Genomic DNA, 24,581 nt, shown 5'->3' with positions numbered 1-24,581 from the left:
GTATTCTGCAGTTTTTAAACAGTCTGCACTGTGGTGTACTACTGAGTTATAAGGAAACTAACTGCTACATGCTTATGAATCAGCAGAGGTGAATGTTAAACAGACTTGAGAAACAGCCTATAGTCTTAACAGTTCAAATGAATAAAGCAGCTTTATCTTGCCTCTGCTATTCAAATGTTTGCAATCATTCATATTTAGTGTATGTATGTATATTTTACATTTAAGTTAAAGTTCTTTATTAAGCTAGGATAGAGAAGTGTAAAGTCCCAGGGAAACAAAATTCACGACTTATTTCTAAATTAAGTACAAAGTGAGTGTTTACATGCAATATCATTTAAAAATAAAACGTTTCTTTTAAATAAAAACTAAAGGGCGTTTATCTGAAATAATGCTTGTGAATCCTTTCTCCTCACCAATTACTAAGCTGATGTTGCCTGTCGCTCCAAAATAGCTTTTCAACAAATTACATGTTCCTGCTCAAACATTCTTAAGTCCCTAAGATGTCCCAAGCCCTGCAATGCTCCTCCAAGTATTCACTTTGGTGAAGTCATTAAAAGTCAAAGTGAGTTTTTGGTTTAGTCATCAAGAAATGACTTTTCAGTTGTCATTCATGGTCTTACTTGCTATAACTTATTTGTAATAAAGACTTTAGATGATTTATGTAATTGACTGAATATTTTTGCTTTATGTTCCACATAAATTGTAATTATAATTATAGCTACAAACTAAATAAATAATTTGAGACTTCAGTAACTACTTAATAATGATGATGATGATGATGATTGCAGTGGGCCTGGGTTTGGAGCTAAGGAAGGATTCACCCACATAATTTTATTGAAGGGCATTTCATGTTCTTATTTTTCATGCCTCTAGGTATCACTATTGCCTGATTTTATCTTATAAACAAGTTAGGTCATTTAGAAAGTGTAATCAATGAACCTGCAGTATCAGATCTTTTATACTTCATTGTAACTGGCTTTATAAATGAACAGAATAAACAAATACATAGTGAACTGAACCATAAGGCTAAAGAGATTCTCTATAGCATTAATCGTTTAGTAGTTGCTGCAGTGTCTTTGATTTATAGTTTCTTTAATTAATGTATTTACATAGCAGGTATAACCAGTGTCAAGTAACATTGATGCTGGGCTAAGTACATAATTTAGGATGTAACACGGATATGCCAATACCTGGTGATAAGGATGCCAACATGTGAATAAGGACAATACTGGTACTTTTATCCCCACGTAATGCACTGGGTATAAACATTTGTATTTTCAATTATTAGTACACTGTACAGGTCTCATCAGCAAGTCAAATAAATTTTATTACACATCTACAGTAGCTTATTTATTTATTCATTTAAATTTAGCATTTTACAGTGTATTCTTTAGGACTTTACCACAGCATTAGCTGTGTTATTGTTATGAGCCAGTGTTTGCACTTATGCCATCATTTCTACAATCTACACCACTCAGGAATGTTTAAGTGTTTAAGCGCTGATTTTATGTATGACTATATCATTGGTTGTTTCCATCCTAAACCTTTAATACACTTTCAGTTTAGTCACTATTGTATGGAATGCACTTCTACATGACTGCACATATGCATCATTCATTTAGCCTTTAAACACATATAAACCTGATTACATGAATAAACTGGTAAAGGTTAAGTCAGCAGCCTGGAAACAGAAGAACAGTCTTCCTGTCAGTCAAAAAAGCATCAGATGCCAGCATCTGGAAGACAAAGAATGGGGGCTTCTGGCTGACAGTGGTGTAATTTAAACAATGACGAGTGCTTTCCGCCACCTCTTACATGTCCTTGTCCTTCTTGACCTCCTTTTCGCGGCTGGACTTGAGGAAGTCAGTGCGCAGCAGTCGGTAGAAGAGCACAATGTTCATGAGGGTCATGATGGCCAGACCCACACTGCCCACTGTGTAGCTTATCAAGGGGATGAGCTCACGATTCAGCACCAACCAGCGTGTCATCCACGCCAGCGTGTTGATGCGGAACACCACGTACGTGCCGAGGTTGATCATGCTGTTCACACGGTATGCCGTGCTCTTGGAAATATTAGCCATACGAAGCATCTGTCTCAGGTGGAGGAATATAGAGTTGATCTCCACAAGCAAGGCCACCACAGCAAAGCCCACGTAGCGGCACGTCAGCACGGATATCCCAAAGCAAGTGATCACCTGCAAACACAAAGTTAAGAGTTTGTTATAGATACACAATGATTTTTTACTTTATCAGCAAAATTATAACAAAAAAACATAGTGATTTTCTCACAAATTCTCAGCGTTCAGATGAAAGTTGGCCAGAAAAAATGGTTTAGGTTTAGAAGCAGCTGGAGCACAGTTGACACTGTCCACAGTCAAGCAAGCTTTACATCTCCATAGACTTACAGGCTGATCTGCTAGAAAACATCCTGCTTCTGCTTTTTCAAATTGATCAGCAAGGAATTTAAGTCTTTGTGCTTTATTGTGTCGACTTCAGAGCAGGCCAGTGGTGAATTGAAGCTTGCATGACTATGGATTTATTTACAGTACATTATTAGTTGGGTATGTTTAAAAGAGTAAATGTATGAATGAATTAATTATGTAATATTATTGTTTGCCTGCACATGTGCAGGATGCTAATCATGCAGGCTTTTTAGGTAATAATTTTATCATTTTTTCTCAATCTGGCATTATACTGTTCAAAGTGATCAACATATAACAGTAAACTTTTACTTTCGTTCTTCTCCATAATGTTTTAGCCTGTCTGCAGCAGAAACATGAAGGATGAAACAAATCAGGCCTTTTGAGTTTAATTTTATCTTACTGTCACGAGGAACAGCTGATACTCCAGGCACAAAGGCAGCATTAACTGGTCATCAACAAAGAGATCTGCCACTGTGATCAAGTGGAATTAATCCTGATCAGGCTTTATTATATGTGAATATAACTATTATTTATACAAACCTGCACTTTCCAAGACAGTATGTTAAAATACAATCACAAAAATAAGAAAGCAGTTATTTGTTAGTTATTTGTTCACTTTAACTTGTATTCAAACAATAACAGTACAAGGACAGGAGGATGGATCAAGAGTTGCTGCTTTGCCAACAGATGCATTAGAATAGATATTGCAAAGGTTTCAGGCATTTTACCCTCTGTAGTGTACTTCATTAAAAGATTTAGAAAATCTGGAAAAATGTCTGTGCATAAAGAGCAAACCGAAAACTAATAAAATACTTGGAAAAAGATACAAAAAGACCCCCCCCCCCCCCCCCCCAAAGAAAAAAAAAAACCACACAAGCAAAACACCTGTTTGTCGATACACTAACAAATGCAAGTTAAGGATGTACCATGTACAGAGGGTGTCATATTAACTGTTTTATATATAAGCTTCACCAATCTTGACATTTTACTTTTTCAAACTTGTAAAATGAAAAATGCCCAGTGTCCTTTCAGATTTATATAAACAATCAACATCATGCTCTTTGCTTTACAGAAAATGACCATTCCAAAGTTTAATAGACTGAATCTGGCATGGTATTGAGTACATTAGTACCCATGGCATGGATATGAATAGAATGGCACGTATGAATAACATGACAATGCAAAACCACATTTAACATGTGTTACAACAGCACTGCTTTATGTTTTTATTCCCTTTCTTATAACTTATCTACAATTGAGATGTGTATAATTACTGCTTGGCACCTTGTTCTATATATACATTTTTAAAGTAACAAAATTTTATAACAAGTATTAAAATGGTCTGTTTACAGAAACAGCAGCCACACAAAGCGTTTATTATGTAACAATCACATACTGGCAGTGCAACTTCTCCATTCCTTATGAAGAATATCCACTAGATGGCGTGCTGTGCCTTTAGTTACAAAAGCATGAATTAAATCGTTTTTTGATTAAGTGATTACAGGCAGAATAAACCATGTGGGAATAAAATAAGCCGTTGCATTTTCTTTTAATGAACCAGACCTCAGATGGATTTCGATCACGTCCTACTGTCAAATTTTGATATCATCTTTACTAGCCACACACATCTTTAAATGCAAAGTAACAGATGCTGTATAAACAAAAACCTCTTAGAGGACTCAGTTTAGTATGACAAAGTAGAGTCTCAAAAAACACCTCTGTCCAAAGCAACACACAACACAGTTGTGTCCTGTGGTCAGCAAGGTCCCAATTTTAACAAATTTTAGTCAAGACAAACAGTGGCTGCAAGCACTGCACAACTGTCCCACAAACAGGGACATATCACATGGATAGCTCTCCAGCCAGTGGCATCAGCGTTTTTAACCAAGCATGTGATCAATCATGATTCAAATAAAGTTATAATCTAAAATAGTATGTTTAAGACTGAAACATCGTTAGTTTGTTATGATGGAAACCTTGCATTTATACTGTATGTTCCAGCACCTCAGTAAATATTCAAATATTTAATATGTGATATCTGAAATCAGTGTTGGGACAACACAGCAAGAAGTGGATAAATCATTGTTATCTGATTACTTTTCCTTGTAACTATCTAAAGAAATGATTACAATTTAAATGTTTGTAATCGCATTGCATGTTGTGCCTTAATGACAATTTGCTTTGAAAAAAAACCCACCCACTAAGTTACACTGAATGCACTAAATGAAATAGTGTCAGAACTGAATACAAATCAGCTTGAAATGCAACTGCTTGGACTGAAATGATTGTAAAGTGTTTTGTTTTGGCACATGCAAAGCAGCACAAAGTAAAATGTAGCACTGCTGCGAGTTGATTGCATTTTATGCTGATAAGTATTTAATTCTGACACAAATTAAATACCCTTGGCGAGTGGCAGAATTGAAGCGCAAAAGTTATTCTTAAAGATTCAGAAAGTAAGGTTAAACAATACAGATCTCTTAGAGGTGTTTATTTCCAAAGAACTATCCCTGTGGGGTTAATTACCAACACCCAAGAAATGATTAGCATCTCTATAATAAAAGCAGCTCTAGTGTCAAACATGCACCAAAAACAAATTTACACCAAAATGCTTGGAGAATCTTGGAGAAAACAACCACCTAGGCTAAGGGCAGCCTCAGAAAATGGCTGAAAGGATAGTGTACATGAACAGGTTTACCATCTTAAACATGCAAATTTCTCACTTTAAGGTGCTAAATGTACAACCCCAAATCAAAAAAGCTGGGACAATATAGAAAATGCAAATTAAAAAGCAGTGTTTCTTACATTTACTTTGACTTTTATGTTATTGCAGACGTATGAACTTAAGATATGTTTTCTTTGGTTAACTTCGTTTTCTTTGTTAATATACATCTATTCCTGCATTTTAGGCCTGTCTTCAAGAAAAGTTAAGACAAGGGCAATTTATGGCCCAAAAAAACCCCCCAAAAAACTTATGTAATTTCAAACAGGTGACATCTACAGGTGATTGTATTCATGATTTGGGGAAAAAAGTAGCATCCACGAAAGGAGTCTTTGATAAGTAAAGATAACAGAATGCATGAGATAATTATTGAAATATTTAATAAAAACATCTCTCAAAGAATGGGACTTGCATATTTCTCCCTCCACAGTGCATAATGTTACATGGTTCAAGCAATCTGGAGGAATTTCAGTGCGTCAAAGTGCATTCCTCAGACAGCAGTGCATCAAGAAATATGTAATGTAAATAGCTGATATAACCACATGAGCAGGGGATTACTTTGGCAAACCTTTGTCAAGTACTACAGTTGAGGAGTTACATTCACAAACGCCACTTAAATAACAAAACCACCTTATATTAACTCTGTTCAGATTCAGTGTCAAATTATTTGGTCTTACAGGCATCTGTGATGGACCATCACTTAGTGAAAATGTGTACAATTCAGATTAATCTGTAAGAAATTTATGCCGTGTTTTTCAGACCAAAGGCAAAAAGGACCATCCAGACTGTTATCAGCAACAAGTACGAAAGCCAAGAAGCCAAGATCTTTACCATTGAATACATTAAATGGCATAATTTGAAACAATGCTGTTTCTTCTATTAAGAAGTTATAAGTAAATAAGCTACAAGTTAACATCACAATATAAATGAGGTGAGTTTAAGCTAGATAATACAGACATGGTGATTAAGGGTGGGTAGTAACATGCCTTATGTTCTGATACATTTATTTAAAACCTGTAATAGAACCTTTTGAAATACTATTGTGAGACTAAATAGTATTTGTGAGACTAAAACAAAATTGTACTTTTACTCTGCTTCTGCCTCGTCTAACAAATAGTAAAACATCACAGGTCACCAAATTAATAATGAATATTATGGTTGTAACAATGTTGTGCTAAAGAAGCAGACAGTTGTTAGATGATTAGTGTATAACGCTGCTCAACAATTTTGTTACAATTTCTAAAAGTGTTTTATGAATAGTCGTCTGTTGCTTTGACATAGAGTTGTCAGCGGCTTTGGCTGTAGTGTAAACACAAGGCAAGACTGTTTTTTGTATAATGAATTAGTACAAATGAAACAATATGTTCTTTGCTGAAACTAAATCATTTTTAACGTTCTAACAAACCACAGTACTTGACTTCATGGCTTGTCTTTCTGTTCTGACAATGCAGTGTAAATTGTGGGCCCTTATAGACCCAGGTAGGTGCCTTTCCAAACTACAGTATGTCCAATTAATTCAAATTGCAGCAGGAGAACGCCAAATAAGTTCTGGATACATCTCAAGCCTTATTAAAGCAATAAAAATTTGGAATGCAGTGGCAAAAGGTCTAAATACTTTTTTTGACTAAGAAATATTAGTTTTTAATTAAGTAATCTTCAAAAACATAAGTGTACACCGACAGGTAAAATGGCAGTTCTATTAATCTAAAATAATACCCCCAAAACAAAGGTTAAAAGGTCCCTTAATTTATTTTGAGTGTTTTTTAAATCATGGAAAATTAGGTGTGAACATTTTAGATGGTCCCTGCAGTGGTATTAGTAATGACAGCCATAATCAACAATTATTTAAAAATTCTTCTATAGTATGCAACATCCAGGCAACATATTTTTGTGCTTTCAGTGAAGGAACTTCCTAGGAAGTTAGGAAACGGATTGTTCTTTTTTCTTAAAATGTAAAAAAAGTAGTTTCATTCTCTTTACGTCTCTGTGCATTAACTTTGTGAAGTTCACAATGCACAATAAACATATTTTTTTCCTCAATAAATTTATTGCACGCCATGCTAACAAACACTGCTTTTCAGTAGTTCATGTCATAGCACCAATAAAGTACTGTTTACTTAACTGTAAAATAAATTAAGGGTACATCCATGTCTGCCTCTGTTTTTGGAAGAGCATAGATTTCTCATTGTTAATACAACCACTACACAGACCACCATATTGCAAAATCAGCAGCATATGTAATACAAACACCAGATGGTGTGAGGGAGGGCAAAGGGTGGATGAGAGATAGAAGATAGAAGTAATGTGAATTTTGTGTTTGTACAAGGTGTGGCTAGGTTACCATTGAAGAAAACAGTATTACAGTGCAATGTGAATGTGTGTTAGGCACATGCTGTAAATTCTTAAGGGACTTTGGTGAGTTACTGTCACATGTGCTTGGTATTTTGGTCAAAAAGTGAAAGAGCCTGGGAGCAGTCAGTGTGGTGGTGAGAAATGAAATTTCCAGGCATTTCATCACTCATAAGTAGTTCTACAAGCTCACCACAAACTAAAGGAAAAAGGCTTATTTTCATGCTCACTTCAATGTAATTAAAAAAAAGATGTTGCAATAATAGAGCTGCCATGCACCACACTTAAACACTAAAATCTGGGACACTAAACCTACCACAAAAGGAAGGAAACATGTCACTGTGACCTTTAACCCAGTGAAAGTGGATAGATACCCTGGCTGAATAAATCTAGTTTTGCATAAGACTTTTCAGTTAGATTGATGGTTCACAGACAATCAAAAGTCAATAAGATAAAGGATATAAAGGTGCACATAGCTCTTCCTGACCTTTTCATTTCTCGTGATGAGAAAATGGAGCTGTTTAAATGAGCACAGAAAGATTACAGTCTAAAGAACATAAACACAAGAATCTATCTAAAGCTGTCTGAAGTCTGAAGGCATTACTCTAAGCTAATGTTTTTTTAAGATCTCAAGTGAACAGTATTTATTTTGCTTAGACAATCTAATAAATCTATTTAGTAAAAAATAGATTACAAACCCCATTTCTGGAAAAGCATTATTATTTTGTAAAATGCAATAAAGGTAAGAATCTGGGATTTGTTCATTCTCTTAAACCTTTATTTAACTGATTGTATGGACATCTCAGGAAAAGATTTTTTTCTTGAAGGCAGCATATGTTGCTCTAAAATCTTAATGTTCTTTTCTGCATTAATGCTGCCATCACAGAAGTGTAAATTACCTTTGCTAATGGCAGTGACACAACCCCACACTGTGACAGAACCTGGCTTTTGCACTTGCTGCTGATAACCTGGTACTTTTCATATTTGATCTGGAGATATCAGAAGATCCAAAAAACTGATACACGTTTTTACTGAGTGATAGTTCATCCCAGATTCTTCTGAGCACAGAGAGCTGAGCACCTCTTCTGGATGTGGTTAACATAAAGCTTTTTTTTTTGCACAGTGAAGATTTAAGTGGCATTTGTGCATGTAACTCCATATGGTAGAGTTCTTGATGCAGTGCCGTCTGAGGAATCAGAGATCCCACATGTTCACTTTGGGCTTGCTCCACTGCTATTTACTTACTTAAGTCCCTGAAGATTTCTTGATCGTTTAATGCTATTTTGAACTGTAGAGGCAAAATTATGCAAATCCCTTCCTTCTTTTAGAAACATTGTTTTTAAACAACAGTAATTTCCTTACACATTTTTTGACAAACTGGAGATCATCTGCCCATCTTTGCTTTTCAAAGACTCAGCCTTTTGTGAATACTGCTTTTGTTCCAAATCATGGTTAGAATTACCTGTTGAGATCACCTTTTTTGACGTGTTACAAAAAAACAAAACAAAAAATTTAAGAAACACTGCAATTGTTAAATTAGCTTTTCCATGATGTCTCAACTTTTTCTGATTAGGGGTTGTACAACAGATCAAGATGTATTTAAACCTCTTAAGTATTGTTCTTTATATTTAAATAAGGGTCATACACACATTCATAATCATAGTTACCTAGGAAACCAGAAGCTTAAGTGTAAGCACTAAATTCTATAGACCGTTTCAAATGAATATTCATGAGTCCAGGAAGTGACGTAGATGTTCCTAAGACGCTTCCGCTTGGTGGTAAGCAGCGCTCAGAACAATGGGCTTGTTAAGTCTGACGTCACACGTGACGTTCGGACCATTTCCGGGTCCAAACGCAAACAACTATGATATGATAAGATAAGATAAGGCTGAACCTCTGAACCTTTTTATATATATTGTAAAAGCAATATTGCACTAATTGTAATTTTCTATGTTTATTGTCATAAATATTTCCTGTTTGGTTAAATAATACTTATTTGAAGTGGAGACTTGGTATTTTAACTATTGATAATTTTTCCTGGTAATCAATGTATGCTGTTATTCATTAGTCCTCTTTGGTTAGCCCTTAAGAGGGCAGAATTGTATTGGCTCTATATACGGAAAATATATATAAAATATGCGGAAAGAAAGAGGACGCGGAGCAATAGATTTTTTACCGTAGTTTTGTTTGTTATACGCCAATTGCGAACATATTGAGTTTTTATGTTGTTTTTATAAGAAACTTGGATTAATGGATAAGCCAATTTAAGAAGAAAGTTAAAATAAATAATGTTTGTGGAAAACTTATGGAACTCTGTGTCGCTGTCATTGGAAATTGGGTTTACAAACACGAGTCATAAACTTCTAGTCCTTCTCAATAGCGATCTGGACGAGAAAAGGTCTTTTATATATATATATATATATATATATATAAATATATATATTTATATATTTATATATATAGACAAGATGTGCAGTACACTAGTTCATGTCATTATTTAATTTCATGTCAACTCATCAAGAGGTAAGCGGTCATATTTTTAATTCATTACATGAAAACTGACATTTCTGACTCTTTGGTTTTACTTTTAATCAGTATAGCTTATAGCTTATAAAAATAAAAAATCCAGGATATCACATGTAAATTATATGAACATATTACATGTAAATTAAAAACAGCTTGAAACACGTGTAATGAATATACAATTTGACAGTTTACATTAAATTATGAACAAAAATATTACTTCATGATATCTAATTGCAAGAAAAGCGGTAGAAAGACAGTTGGGTAGTTTTTTTCCGACTCGGACACAGCACTGTGGTATATTGAAAATACGAGGGGTCTCAGCCAACTTGGACCCGGATGTGACGTTTCATAAGGTCGACACGTCACGACTTAACAAGCGGATAGCGATTGAGCACAACTGCTTCAATTCTTTTGCGCTAGTTCAGGTGTGATTTATTGACAGTATGTCTAAATTTAAGTTAGGACCATGTTGTTCGGTTGGCGGATGTTCCCTCATGCCAGGTACAAACTTGCTTTAAGGTGAACATATTTCCAAAGGAACGCACAGTGAAACGCTTGGATTGCTGCTGTAAATAGAGACGGCTGGATACCCACCATCAACTCTTATAATAAATGTAATATATATTATTTCATAATAAAATATTGTGAACAAATGTACTCAGTTGAACGCTGTTCTCATGGTGTCTTGTCCCTGACGTTTAGCTTAAGTGTATTAAAATACGCAGGCGCTTAATATTTGTATTAATAGAACAGAATAAACATAAACTAACATAAGCCTTAAAAAGTTTACATTCCCCTTATAATACTGTGTAAAAGCCATAAACTTGTCACTATATGGAATTATATTAACAGCTTAATTAGCTGTAATAATTAGCTTAGCTTAATTATTAAATGACACGCAGACCTGTAAAGAAACATGGTTCTACTTTTGTAATACAAAAAGTAAATAAACTATTTATGAATTTATTGTGCTTACTGTAAAATATTTCATGTATTTCCAGTTAGGCTATAAAAAATCATTTTAGCATTAGCTAATATGTTCTAATTCAGATGAGAAGTAATTCACTGTGGTTTGTCATAATTTTTATCATATTATAATGGCTCTTAGCTCAACAGACACAAAAGGGGAGATGACACAATAATTATTTTAATAATTAATTGTATGCGTTCAAACTGCGGTATGCTTTCACTGCCTCTCTGGTGTAAACACACTCCGTTTCAACAAGGTAGTGACACACGGCTGGGTATGTTACCTCAGGCAAACGTTTTATGTTTATGAAAAACACGGTCTTCTTAAATTCTCCTCAAAAGGGTCTGGTAAATATACTTGATGATCTATCATTCATTTCTGCTTATATCGCGTTTGTTCCGCGTTCGGGAGACTCGCAAAATACGAGCTCGTCATGTTGACTGCTGGATGGGTGTTTAAAAATGGCGCTACTGGAAAAGCGAAAGGAACAGACATGCGCAGTAGCATTGTTATTGTGTACCCTCATTGAAACGGTCTATAACAAATGTCCAGCTGGTTGTGTTCCAGGTCTGGTTAATATTAGAAGTTGATTTTTACAGAACAAGCACAGCTATTTTTTCAGGGTATAAGCAAATACATACATAACTTTGCAAAAGTTTTAAGCATGTGTGAAACATATGCTTCAAAGTAAGCATGCTAGTAAAAATAGAAGTATTAATAGTTTATTTTTGTCAGTTAACAAAATGCAAAGTGAATAAACAAAATAAAAATGTAAGTAAAATCATTTAAAACAGTATCAATTCTTCTAGGTACACTCGCACAGGGATTAACCAATTATACCAAACTGGTGATAATAATCATCATTTTCATATGTATAGGTAGAAATGCATTTACTGAAACAGAAACAGCTGTGTAGGAAGCTTAAAACTAGGTGAGGAACAGCCAAACTCTGCTACAAATATGAGGTTGTGGAAGACTGAGCACAGTAACAAGACACAAAGTAGTTATACTGCATCAGCACGGTCTCTCCCAGATATACGTAGATTTCAAACCAGACTGGGGTTTCAAGATGTGCTGTTCAAGTTCTTTTGAAGAATCCCAAAGAAAGAAGCAATGTTGAGGACTGTAGACACAGTGGTTGGTCAAAAAAAAAAAAACCTTCGAAATCAGAAGATGTCCAGTCGTGCCATCATCTAATAACTGGCAGAAACCAGTGGGACCCAGGTACACCCATCTACTGTTTAGAGAAGTCTGGCCAGAAGTGGTCTTCATGAAAGACTTGTGGAAGGTAAAACCCAAACCTTTGACAAGGCCAAACAACAAGGCCAAGCAACTTAATTATGCATAAAATAAAGAAACTGGTGTGCAGAAGAAAGGGCAGTGGGTGCTCTAGAGTGATGAGTCAAATTTTGAAATATTTGGCTATAACAGAAGACAGTTTGTTTGCTGAAGAGCTGGAGTACAATAATGAGTGCCTACAGGCAATAGTGTAGCATGGTGGAGGTTCCTTGCAAATTCGGGGTTGCATTTCAGCAAATGGAGTATGCCATGAATTAAAATATGTTGAAACACAGTTAAGTGTTTCCAGTCGAGCGAGATTAAATCTTAAATCTTGGAGGCAATTTGGTGTTTAGACTGGACTGAGATGAAAAATACACTAGTTTTGGAAAGGCTAATCCAGGGTAAATCTTTGTAGGATTGATTGGAATACTACTTCTTGAAGTCCTGACCTCATATATACAGAACTCACTAAAATCACAAAATCATGACATGCACTATATGGTCAAATGTATTTGAACACCTGACCATAAGCTTGTTGGACATCCTACTTTAAAACCATAGACATTATTAGAGTTGGCACCTCCATTGTGTTGGTAACAGTCTCCACTCTATTGGGACATTTTTGGATGTGCTTAAGAGAATATGTTTGTGAGGTTGGGTGCCAATTTTGGATGAGATAGCAATCAGCATTTCAGTTCATCCCAAATGTGTTTAATGGGGTTGGGGTCATGCCACGCGGTTGAAAGCATGTTGTTTATTTTATACAATTGCTTGAATAAACCTGTTAACAATAAAAACACATCTAAAAACCCTGTAAGTTCAACTGCACAATCATATCAAAACCTAACCGCCTTAACTTAGCCATGTACCTTAACAGATTCTCAATTAGAGACTGTTGCTTAGCAACAGACAAGAGGCACTTTCACTCTTCCCTTTAAACAAGAACACAGCAAACAACTACCAATAGATGGCTAGATACTTTATTTATCCCAATAGAAATTATTAATAGCAACAGATTATCAATAAGTATAACTATAATTATTATTTGATAATTTGATAACTTGATAAGTTGTGGATTGGTAGCTCAGTGGTTAAGGTTCTGCACTAGGGACAGTGTTGTAAAAATGGCAAGTTTAAATCCCAGAACTGTTTCATTGTTGGGTCTTTAAACAAGGCTATGAACTCTTAACCTTACCTTTGGATCAAACTCTATTTCACTTGTAGGCAGCTTTAGACCTAAGCTTCAACAAACCTAAACTAAAAGAGAAAAAAGCCACCCTTCTTCTTCCAAAAATGTTTTTAATTGTCAATAAGCATTTTAATCTAAATATTTCTGATATGTCTAAATGCGTATATGTTTAACTGAATAACCACTGACTTTTCTCATAAGTCTGAGAGCATGTTGTAGATGCCCATTTGCATATTATCAAAAGTATTCTTTAAATAAAAGAGTATACACAGTGGATTCAGAAAGTATTTAGTATTTCTTAACTTTTTGCACACTTTGTTATGTTGTGGTTGAATGGATGTAGCCATTTTTATCAATCAGTCTACACTTTATCAATAACAGCAAAGTGAAAACATTTTTGAGTATTCAAACTCTAGCTCTGACACTTTAATTTGAGACCAGATGCATCATTTGCTTAAATTATCCTTCCCTCTAGAAGGAAGAACTAAAGCCAATAAACTGCCCCAATCCCAACTTTTTTGGAATGCTGCATGCCCGAAATGCAGGAATGGAAAAATATATTAATAAATGAGAATTGACCAGACAAAACATTACATATCTTGGGTTCATACTGCCTGCAATGAAATAACAATCAAAGTGTTTTTTCATTTCCAATACTGTTCCAACTTTTTCTGATTTGGGGTTGTAGATTGGTAAAGCAATATATCAATAATATTCATTCATAATCAAATCCACAATACATTAAAGAGCATTACATTTGAAAAGGTCTAATTACTTTGAGTCCAATGTAACAAAAAGTAGTTCATTACCATGCCCCAGTGTAAATCTGAGCCCACACTAACAGAACATTAAGATTTGTAGATATCTTGTTTCTATTTCTGCTTTCCCTTTATTAAATGTTAATAGTTGAATTACTTAAGCTTGTTTTGGCTGTTCTGGCATAGACATCATGTTCTTCTGGAGTGATTACTGAGTGTGTGGTGTGCAGGGAAGGTACATTGAGGAGTTTCTCCAGAACCAGGAAAGGCATTCATAAAAAGAGTAGAGTAGTTGGGGGAAGGGTAACATGGTTTGCTTGCACTGGGGTCTCCTTGCTAAAAGTTTTCCCCATGACAGAAACATGTGGAGGGCATGTGTGGTGGCATTTGTCTGAAAATAAAGTTTTAAATAAAAAGGAAGCCTTCAACAAGAAGGATGGAAATACACAATGGCTTTAGCCAAAAAGAAACACCCACACTTACAAATTCCTTTCCTCCCAAATCTTTAGCTATTGTTTTCAATCACACTTTCCATCAGAGCAAGCACTGGTGTTGACCCACATCCTTAAACTTGGATTTGTCCTCCGTACACTCATATTGTCTAACATTGGTAATGCAATAATGACATGATAAACAAAAAGTTATTTTATTTTTATATTTTCTTTATGCATTTTCTCCCCTTTTTCTCCCTTTTTGTTTTTAGCGCGTCCAATTGCCCAATTGCATCATGCTTACTCTCAACCAATGCCGATCCCTGCTCTGATTGAGGAGAACTAAGCTAACCCACGCCCCCTCCGACACGTGGGCAGCATGCCGTATGCATCGTATTGACGAGTGCAGTGCAGCTTAGCTTAGAGGGACACACCCTAAGAGCACTCTTTTCTCATCTCTGTGCAGGCACCATCAATCAGCCAGCGGAGGTCGTAATTGCACCAGTCATGAGAGAGAGACCCCATACGGCATGCCACCTGAGCGGCAACAAAAGGTTATTTTAACGTTAATTCCATATGGTTACTGGGAGTAAATGCTAAAATAGCAAGCATGCTTATATTTTTTGTAGTCTTATAATTTCTACCACAGAATAACTTATCCAAATGGCTGGAGCACAGAAAGGAAAGATTTGGAAACACTAGGAAACGATCTGTTAATTCCACTGCAAGCAGAAAATTAACCCATTCCATTATATGAAAGCAACATTGGACAACAGATCTTTCCAAGCTTTGCCAAAAATTTGCATCTTTCATGTTGTCTGTTAAAATGGTTTGAGCACATTATTTAAAGTCTGGCAAAAAGTGAAACTGGAATTTACATCATTTTCCTGACTGTAAATGCAAACTTGAGATCAGATATATCAGATCTCTAAAGTTTGCATTGTGCAAGCATGCTAAAGCTAACAGTTTGAAAAGCTCTAATCACAGAAATTCAGCCCTTTTATCTGATGTACCCACACAAATAATAAAACTGCTTAGAACACCTCATTTTGCTGATCCCCTGAGAATCTAGAATGCAAGAGAGACCTTTTTTTCTCTTCAACATACACAAGTAGCCAAAAACCCAAACCCAAAAATCCAAAGCTTTTTTCTATTTTATTCATTTTCCACCTAATCTAGTCGTATTCATTTACCCAATCGCATCTGGCTTCCTTACTGCTGCTGACGTCCACTTATGATGGAGCAAAGGGCAACTGCTTCTTTCTAACTGCACGAGGCAGGTTCAGATGGGGCTCAGTATCTTGTATGGAGAGACACACAACAATCTCCATTAAACAGCACCATTAACAAGCACCATCAAACAGCCAGCAGAGATCATTATTGCAGCAGTTTTGAAGAATTCCCTCCTGCAACCCCACCCGCGGACGAGCCAATCATTGTCCGTATAGGCGCCAAGTGAGTTTGAGATGTCAGCTCTCATGTGCTAGTGTGTTTTACCACTGCACCACCCCAACACCTACTTTTTTTTTAAATGTTATAAGCTTATCATATTATCATATATAATATTATAATATTATCATATATATTTATCAACAAGCTTCTGTCACAACTACTACAACTTTCAACCACTTTGGCTTAACTGGTTTTAGCTTAACCAGATTTGTTGGTTTTCTGACATGAAAATAATTTGTGTTCTGAGCCATTGACCTTTTGAAACACCCATAATTTTTTTAAGAAAAAAAATTGTTATACATACAGTACAACATTTTTTTTCCACATTTCCCAGCTTGTTTGGAAACTGGGGTCAGAGCAGACAGAGTTAAGGGCCTTTGCTCATGTTGACTGCGTAGCAGAGCCTGGATTCAAACCGACAATCTTCCGAGGCTGCCACTGTTTTGTTTAAGCATTGTGCATTGCTTAGATGCATTGCTTAGATTTATAGCTTTGCTTCTCTGCATGTATGTATTGCTGCTTTTTCAAAACTACAAAAAACTGCTGACTGTTTGATAAGCAGGCTTTTTAGTTTTCTAAATGACTACATAAAAACGTCTGTCAGACAATTCTCAATTCCTGATGCAAAAGCCTTAGTATCCATTAAACAATTAGAAAAAAGTCATGAATTCTGCTATGAGTAGCATCACTGTCATTTCAAAGCAGCCGAATTCCATAAACCTGTGACCAAACCCGTGCTTGTAGTTTAAGTCATGCAGATTTCACATGGCTGAAATGAGAGTTATGGGCTTTTACTACTTCTAAGCAACATTAGCCTCTATTGCTAATAGTTTAGGCTCTATTGCTATAAGTTTAATTTTCTGTTCTTTTTTGACCAACTCACATTAGTGCATAAACATTAGTATCAAAGCTAATGTATATTTCTGTACATGAGTATATTTATTCTCTTAGCCAGCAATTTTTTTTTATTTCCTATGTATGCAGTACAAACAGGGTGTGCCTTCATATCCTGAAGAAAAACAGTCATACGTTTGGCTAACGCTGTATGATTCACTTAGCATCCCACTTCAATTTGCAAATTCAATTCAGTTAAAAGGCAGAGTTTCGTTTGTTTTTGTAATGCCATGTTTAAAAGGCAGAGAGAAATATTAATTTGTGCACTGACCAGCTAAGCAAACTGTTTTGGTAAAACTCTGTGGTTGCTGACTTAAATGCTTGCTCTCTTTTGGGCCACGCTTTCCATTCTACCATCTCTCAAAGCCACAGTCTTTCCAAACATGTCTGCCAACATTGGCTTTTCCTTGGCTCTCATCTGATGCAGCTAGCTTGATTTGCTCAGTTTAGAATAAAACCTAGTAAAGATTTAGCCCTTAACCAGATGACACAAGCTTGTTCTTACACATTTATGGTCAAGCAAAACATCCTTTCGCTAATTCTGTCACAGATATTAGAGTTTTTTTCTGTTTGGGAGGAAAGGAAGGTCAAGAGTTTGAGGGGAAAAGAAGTCTCAGCGCTGCTGGCGGATAGCTTGTACCCATAACTCACTGATCCATGCTCTGGCTAGTAACAGTTTAAGACAAATGTTTACATACTTTGTGGCATAGACCCTAAATCCCTGTTAGCTGGTGACTTCTCTGTGCCTATACAAATAGAGCTAATTTGACTTCACTCCATTATTTCACTCATGGAACTATGGTCTTTTGGCTAAGACCAAGAAAAAAAGCAATTCATTTTCTGCTAAGAGATTTTTTTCTAAATAGTCAGATTAAATACAAAAAACAGGTTTGCTTTGGTCCATGTATTTTCACTTCAGAAGAGCTTTAAGACAACATTTGTAAGCAAAGGCATTGTTCTTGCACAGCAGTCTTTAAGTCTATAATGGTGTAAAATTTGTTAGACTGTGGACAGCGTCATCAACATTTTATTAGCTTCTAATTGGCATTATTTTTGTGGCTCTTGAAATACGTCTGGTCATACAGACAAATTTACTCAGAGCTGACATAAGGTTAATGGAATGTGTATACTGGCAAAGCACTATCAGGTTGCCTGAAACAACAGTCAGATTCATGTACCAAACTAATAGACAAGAGAGTTGATAGACAAAAGTTGTGGCATGGTGAAAAGGCTTTCAGAGCAATTAACAGTCTGTTAACATCATCTGTTCAGTCACTTCCAGGAAAGTGCTCCCAAAAAACAAAAACAGACTGAAGCTTGCAGCTTTTCTTTTAAGAGAGCCCAACAGTGATGCAACAGGCATCTATACACAACATCTGAGAGGGTTACACTGATTCAACTGCATTTGCTAAAACATTATATATGCCCATTCCCACAGGTGCCATTTTTAAAATTTTACTTATATCGGAAGGCAGAAATAGCATTTCTTGCTTCCAAAGAAAAAGGCCAATTGGTGTTTAGCAGTCCCAGATGGCTATGGCATTGTTGGAAGTAGGAAAAATGGTTTACTGTTGCACCACTTACATGCCCCTATGTTTTACTTAGTTTTTATTAGATTTTTGTTAAGCAGCTATTCTAATACTTGTGTGATGTCTATTTAAATTTTAGACCACATGACAAGATTCAGTTTTAGTTTCTCCACAGTAACAAGTAGTACGGTTTAAGTAAAAAGTTTAAAAAATCAAGAACACGTAGCTTCACTTGTGCTCAACAAGATGACAACTTACATTTCAGGTGAAGGACATCACACACAATATGGTGTCTACAAATACAAACTCACATTACAAAATATAAGTTCTAATTTGTCCTATGTCTTAGTACAGCATTTTATTCCAATTTAGATGAGACTCACTTGTAAGTGTTTCTGTGGAATAATAGGATAAAACAGTGGTAAAACTTAAAATGAATTTCGAATAAGAGAGTAACTATAAGTCCTATCCCCGACCAATGAAATAAACAAAGGACAGTAAACCAACTAAAAATGTTGAGGGATGTTCATGCACTTTAATACTTAATACCACTTAATCACAGATGCAATTGTGTCAAAAGACAAAATAATACCATCCTTTCCACCCACTGATCAGGGCCAATTATATTTTTTGGACCCCCAACCATAGATGGCAATGGATGACAGTAACATGTTCTGAGACCACATGTAAATAAGCATCAAATTTCACCCTAACAGTAAGTGAAGGCAAAGTTCAAACCTATGTTTCTAGAACCCCAGTGCTATGTCAAATTGCTGGCCTTTATTTAGGAGTCTTTTTGAAGAACAGACTTCATAGAAGTGGTTCTCCTTGAGTTTCTCTAGGGAGTACCAGCTGGTAAGGCAGGTTAAGCAGTTTATGAAAACAGTGAGGAGGCTCTTTAGAAAACTCTGATAAATAACAGGTCAAGCAGGAATTTCAGGAATATCTTATCACACAGTCTGCTCCCAGCAATTACCAGCTTTTTAATTACCTTATTAACCAGTTTCTGTGTTGACTAATTTGACTTTACTTACCACTGTGTGATGAAAAAGAAGTTCCCATGACTGGTTGATTTTCTGATTGAAGACCATATCAAAGAAGTCATACATAAAATATCCTAGAACAAAAAAAAAAACACTCATTAATACATTAATGGCATATCATGTAGTTATTGAGGGCAGAGCTCTCATGACAATGTTAACCAAGATGTTAGTGACATGGCTATTTATATCCATCTCCCACCATGAAGGTATCCATGGAGACAGTCTGTTAGAGTGAAGGAGAAGGAATGAAACAGAGCGCAATATAGTAAGAAACCCTATCATCTTAGATGCTCCAATTATCATTTAAAGTTGACACAAAGATTGATTTTCCATCAACTCTTATGAATCTTAATCAAACCAATAGCAATCCCTAAAAACACCTGCACGATAAAGCAATAAAAAAACTAATCACAACGAGTACTACATACAAACAGCAGTGCGAGAAAGTGAGTAAGTGTGAATAGTAATATGGATTATTGGGCACTGTCTATAATCTTAGATTTTTTTATCCCGTGTCCATGTTGGCTCAATTGGGTAGTCAATTGTCATTCAGAAAATTGGTTAGCTACTTTAAATCTCAGAACCCAAAAGAAAACCTATGTGGACACAGGGAAAGCAGGCTGCCTGAAAGATTTAAGTAAGATCCCCAGGACAGTGAGTCTGTGTGCTACCCAAACCACCTGCTGCACCAAACACATCTTACTTAAATACAATTATGTCCACTTGTTTATTTTTACTGTTTATTAATGATGGCAATGTTAGCAAAGCCACAAATAATGCAACTATTGATATGTTAATTATATGTATTAAGATTTATATTTTCTTTTTTATATTGCTCTTTGTGGAACCGGTTTGACTCTTGCCTTATGGTTAGGTAATATCGTTTAGGTGTAAACCACATCAACAAGTAAAAAAAACATAGGGGTAAATCTTCATATTAATCAACAACCTGACAATATGTCACTTGTTTTTAAACTCTTATCTATAACGGATGGCTTTCTTATCTCTAAAATTGTGAACTTTTCACAATTGTGTCACACCTGTATCATATAAGATATGTGGGGCTGTTTTGTTTAGACTTTGAACAGCTATAAGGCATTTATATAACATTCTGTGTAAATTGTCTGTTGGGGATAACATAATTAAATACAAAACAAGGTTGGGTATTATTATGACTGAATGAAAAAAGTTTTAGATGAAGTGACATAACTGGCTCAACAACATTTTTTGCATAACCAAGGAAGCAGCCCTGATACTATTCAAGCCATTACATTCCGCTTACTAGTAAAGCCATTCATGTACAATCACGTGACTACAGAACCCAGCCGTGGTGCCTGGGACGTCTCATAAAGCCACAAAGCCGCTCATTGATTGTCCAGCCATTGCTAACCTCTGTGCCAACACAAAGAGTGGGATTCTTTCAAGAATGTAAAATATTTGTGGAATTTGTCGGTATGTGCTCACCAATATCAACTGCTGGCTACATTATTGCAATATACAACTCCAAATCAGAAAACGTTAGTACAGAAAATGCAAATAAAAAATGCAGTGTGCATTTTATTTTCTTTGACTTTTATTTCACTGTAGGCAGAATTAACCTAAGATATTTAATGTTTTGTCCATTCAACTTCTTTGTTAATATACATCCATTCCTGCATTTCAGGCCGGCAACACATTCCAAAAAAGTTGGGACAGGGTAATGAGGTAAAAAAAATTACAAATAAAACTAAATAATGATGTTATTTCTAACAGGTGATGTTGAGAGGTGATTGCAATTATGATTAAGAACAAAAGCAGTATCCATGAACAACTTTTGTTTTGAGTCTTTGAGAAGCAAAGATGGGCAGAGGATCTCTTATTTCTCAACAAATGCGTGATAAATTATTAACAACAATTATGTTCCACAAAGATTGGAAGTATTAGCATTTTTTCCCCAGCATAATATCATTGAACAGTTCTAGGAATCTGGAAAAAGTTCAGCACATAACAGGCAAGGGTGCAAGCGTAAGATAAAACACCCATTGCAAAGGCATGGCTGCGGAAAAAGAGCGTACAAGTACTGGGCTGCCTGCAGTCCTGACCTGTCTCAAAGAGAGAATGTGTGGGCATGTTTGTCCTAAAAGAATGAGACATCTTGATCTTGATACCATTCTATCACTACAAGTGTCGTGAGAATGACTGAACATTACAACATGGTATATGCTTTATTGTCCCACATTTTTTTAAATGTGTGCAGGACTGAAATGCAGAATTGATGTATATTAGAAAAGAAATGAAATTGACAAGACCTGCAATGAAATAAGTCAATGTAAAAACACAATTTATTTTCAATACTGTCCCACCTTTTCTGATTTGGGGTTGTGCAAAATTTCCTATTTTTTTTTATCTATCCACATGTTTTATGTGTTTGGAAAAGCTTTGTTACTTGAAGAAGTGGAGGTTTATACTTTCTAGTTTTGAGCCAAGTTAAAGAGCAGAATGTTTGCTTGACTGAAACCCATGACTAATTATGGGACCGACTGCATAGTCCAATATTTACTGAGAGTAATAACTGATCTACATAAAAATAAATAAAGAGAAATACATAAGTATAAAGACGAAAAGCTGTTTACTTCGAATCTTACCTATTGATACACACACCAATGAATGTGAGAAGACGGAATGTGTCTCTATTAAATCTTTAGCCATCTGGGGGTGCACACAGAAACTAGAACAAAAGATATGAGATTTATCATCAATGATTACATTTATTTATCACAGTTAAGTTTTTAGTTTAAAACCCAGAGAATCATTAAAACTTTCCATGCTGTTGGCTTGTGTTCATGAAGTATTACACTGGCTGAACTCTAACTGCCTTCAGCCTAATGCTAAAAACTGAATTTCTGATTGTCGGTACCAAATCAGCCATCTCTGCCTATTCAGACTGCACCTTTCCTTTTGATGATACTCCAGTCACTCTTCACTGTGCGAAACCTCGACTTGACTCCTGTCTCACTTTTGTTCCACATATTAAATATTTGACTGTCTACATTTGTTCATCTCTACCATATTGCCAGAGTTCATCCTATGCTTAATTTTGAAGATCCTGGTGCATGCTTTCATTACATCCTAGTTAGATTATTGTAATTCCTTGTTCTATGGTCTACCAGCTACAACTCTACACTGTCTACAGTATATTCACAACTCTGCAGCCAGTCTTGCTATCCACCAAGAAGTATGTATGCCCCCCCCCCCCCCCATCCTTTATCAGTTACACTGGTTTCTAATTACAGAATGCTCCCATTACAAAATCCTGCTGTTAACTTTTAAAGCCTTGCATTTTCATGATGCACAGTATATATCTCACTTTTTATGTATATTTTTAATATCACATGTGCAGTTCATAAATCGGTCTGTAAAATCAGTCTGTGAATTTGAAATGTTACTTCAAGCACTTTACTGTTGAAAATTGCAGTAACATATTTTTGCCAGAGAGGTCTCTAAATCCCAGAATAGCAAAAAATAAATGCTGCAGCTTTGAAGTAACTCTAGAAGTAAGAAGTCTAAAGAAAGTACTTAAGCATATATAAATGTAATTATTTAAGCTGAGGAAACTGTTGATAACAAATGTCCGAGTTACCAAAGCACGAGTATATAAGAGCTGTCAGAAGAGTGAATAACACGTGAGTGGGAATGCTGAATACTCACCAGAGCACAGACCATACTCCAGTAATAAAGCTGTGAACGAAAGATGTGGAGACATTTCTCCATTTCCACGTATTTCTCTTAGCTGTTTCCGGCAATGGTAGTTTACCCAGTCCGTAATTTACCAGTTTAAAAAAGCCGACAGACGCGCTGGTTGTTAAAACGACTGAATGTAAGTCCATGCTGTTGGAATTGTGCTGCTGTATGAAGGTAAGAAATAAAAAATCCTATGATGCCTCAAACGCCTGTACCCTACCACTTCACCATGTCTATGACATGAGATAGATCAGACGCTCTATACTTTGTGTAGATTTGATGTATTGTATGTTGCCCAAATAGAACAAAACACACTGTTTAGACGAGTTTGTTTAAACGCTAGGTTTCAACAAACAAATCGTTTCAATGTAGAAAGGTTTATAAAAAAGGGTGGAAAGCATATCCGTCAGGGCTCGGCCAATTTCTACCACGCTCAAGCGTTACAAAACGCTGCTGAACTGCTTGTGTAACTTCGGTTCTCTGTACAATGAGCAAGCAGTGCAATCCCCGCCTAGCAGCAGGGGGTGCGGCTCCGCCATACTACTATTACTACAGCCTGGATATAAACACACGCTGCCTCACTATTATAATGACTCACCTCTGCTTCGCACCTCCAAAATCGTAATTACGAAATATGCATTCAAGCGTGGTGCAGTGGATTATGAATTACAGTGGACATAAATCCCTGTTAAAACACACCCCTGTAAAAAAATGCCAGGAGTTTGTGATGTATGGCTGGGCTGTGGTGTAGGGTGTCAAGAAAAAACATCCAAGCCCGGCTACATTAGCACCATGCTTCATTGTGGGTAAGGTGTTCTTTTGGAGATGTGCAGTGTTATTTTTGTGCCAATATGGGAGTTATTGTTGTTTCTGGTAGATACATTTTATAAAAAAAGACAGAAATTTATTATGGTGTATAGTACAGCACACATACTGTACTGTGTATTGTTGTTTATTATTGTTTATTACAGTAATGTCTATTCTATAATTTTAGAATTAAGGGAAAATATACTTGTATTTATAACAAAAAAGACCATTTAAAACATTAGAAAGGTTAGGTAAGGGAGTGGTTTGGGAGGTCTGGCACGGATTAATTCTGTTTACTTTATTTCTTATGGGAAAAATAGGTTTAACTAACGAACATTTTGACTTAAGAACAGCCCTTTGGAACCAATTAAATTCGTAAGTCAAGGGACCACTGTATTTGTAATCACAGCTTACTAACTGTAAAAGATTTTAGCTTTTTTAAAAGAAAAGACCAAAATTCAATTAAAAAATCAAAAATCTACATCTGCAA

General features: G+C 35.8%; 1 protein-coding gene across 1 annotated transcript; it reads right to left on the bottom strand.

The window, feature by feature from the left end:
* Positions 1 to 1,306: 1,306 nt before the first annotated feature.
* On the bottom strand, positions 1,307 to 23,451 carry tlcd2 (TLC domain containing 2). The gene is made up of 4 exons (XM_063016905.1): positions 23,252 to 23,451; positions 22,189 to 22,271; positions 19,556 to 19,638; positions 1,307 to 2,195 (listed from the first exon to the last, which is right to left on the bottom strand). Exons 1-4 carry the CDS (start codon positions 23,428 to 23,430, stop codon positions 1,812 to 1,814), a joined length of 729 nt encoding a protein of 242 aa, XP_062872975.1. The 5' UTR covers positions 23,431 to 23,451; the 3' UTR covers positions 1,307 to 1,811.
* Between the last annotated feature and the right edge of the window lie 1,130 nt (positions 23,452 to 24,581).

Source organism: Trichomycterus rosablanca, chromosome 20 (assembly GCF_030014385.1).
Source record: "Trichomycterus rosablanca isolate fTriRos1 chromosome 20, fTriRos1.hap1, whole genome shotgun sequence".
Lineage (NCBI taxonomy): Eukaryota > Metazoa > Chordata > Actinopteri > Siluriformes > Trichomycteridae > Trichomycterus > Trichomycterus rosablanca.
This window is presented reverse-complemented; position numbering and strand designations above follow the sequence as displayed.

Coding starts and splice junctions, on each gene's coding strand:
- tlcd2 (XM_063016905.1), bottom strand. CDS start 23,430: ATGGACTTACATTCAGTCGTTTTAACAACCAGCGCGTCTGTCGGCTTT. Junction 22,272..23,251: donor GGAGTATGGTCTGTGCTCTG/GTGAGTATTCAG, acceptor CTTTTGTTCTAG/TTTCTGTGTGCACCCCCAGA. Junction 19,639..22,188: donor ATTGGTGTGTGTATCAATAG/GTAAGATTCGAA, acceptor TTTTTGTTCTAG/GATATTTTATGTATGACTTC.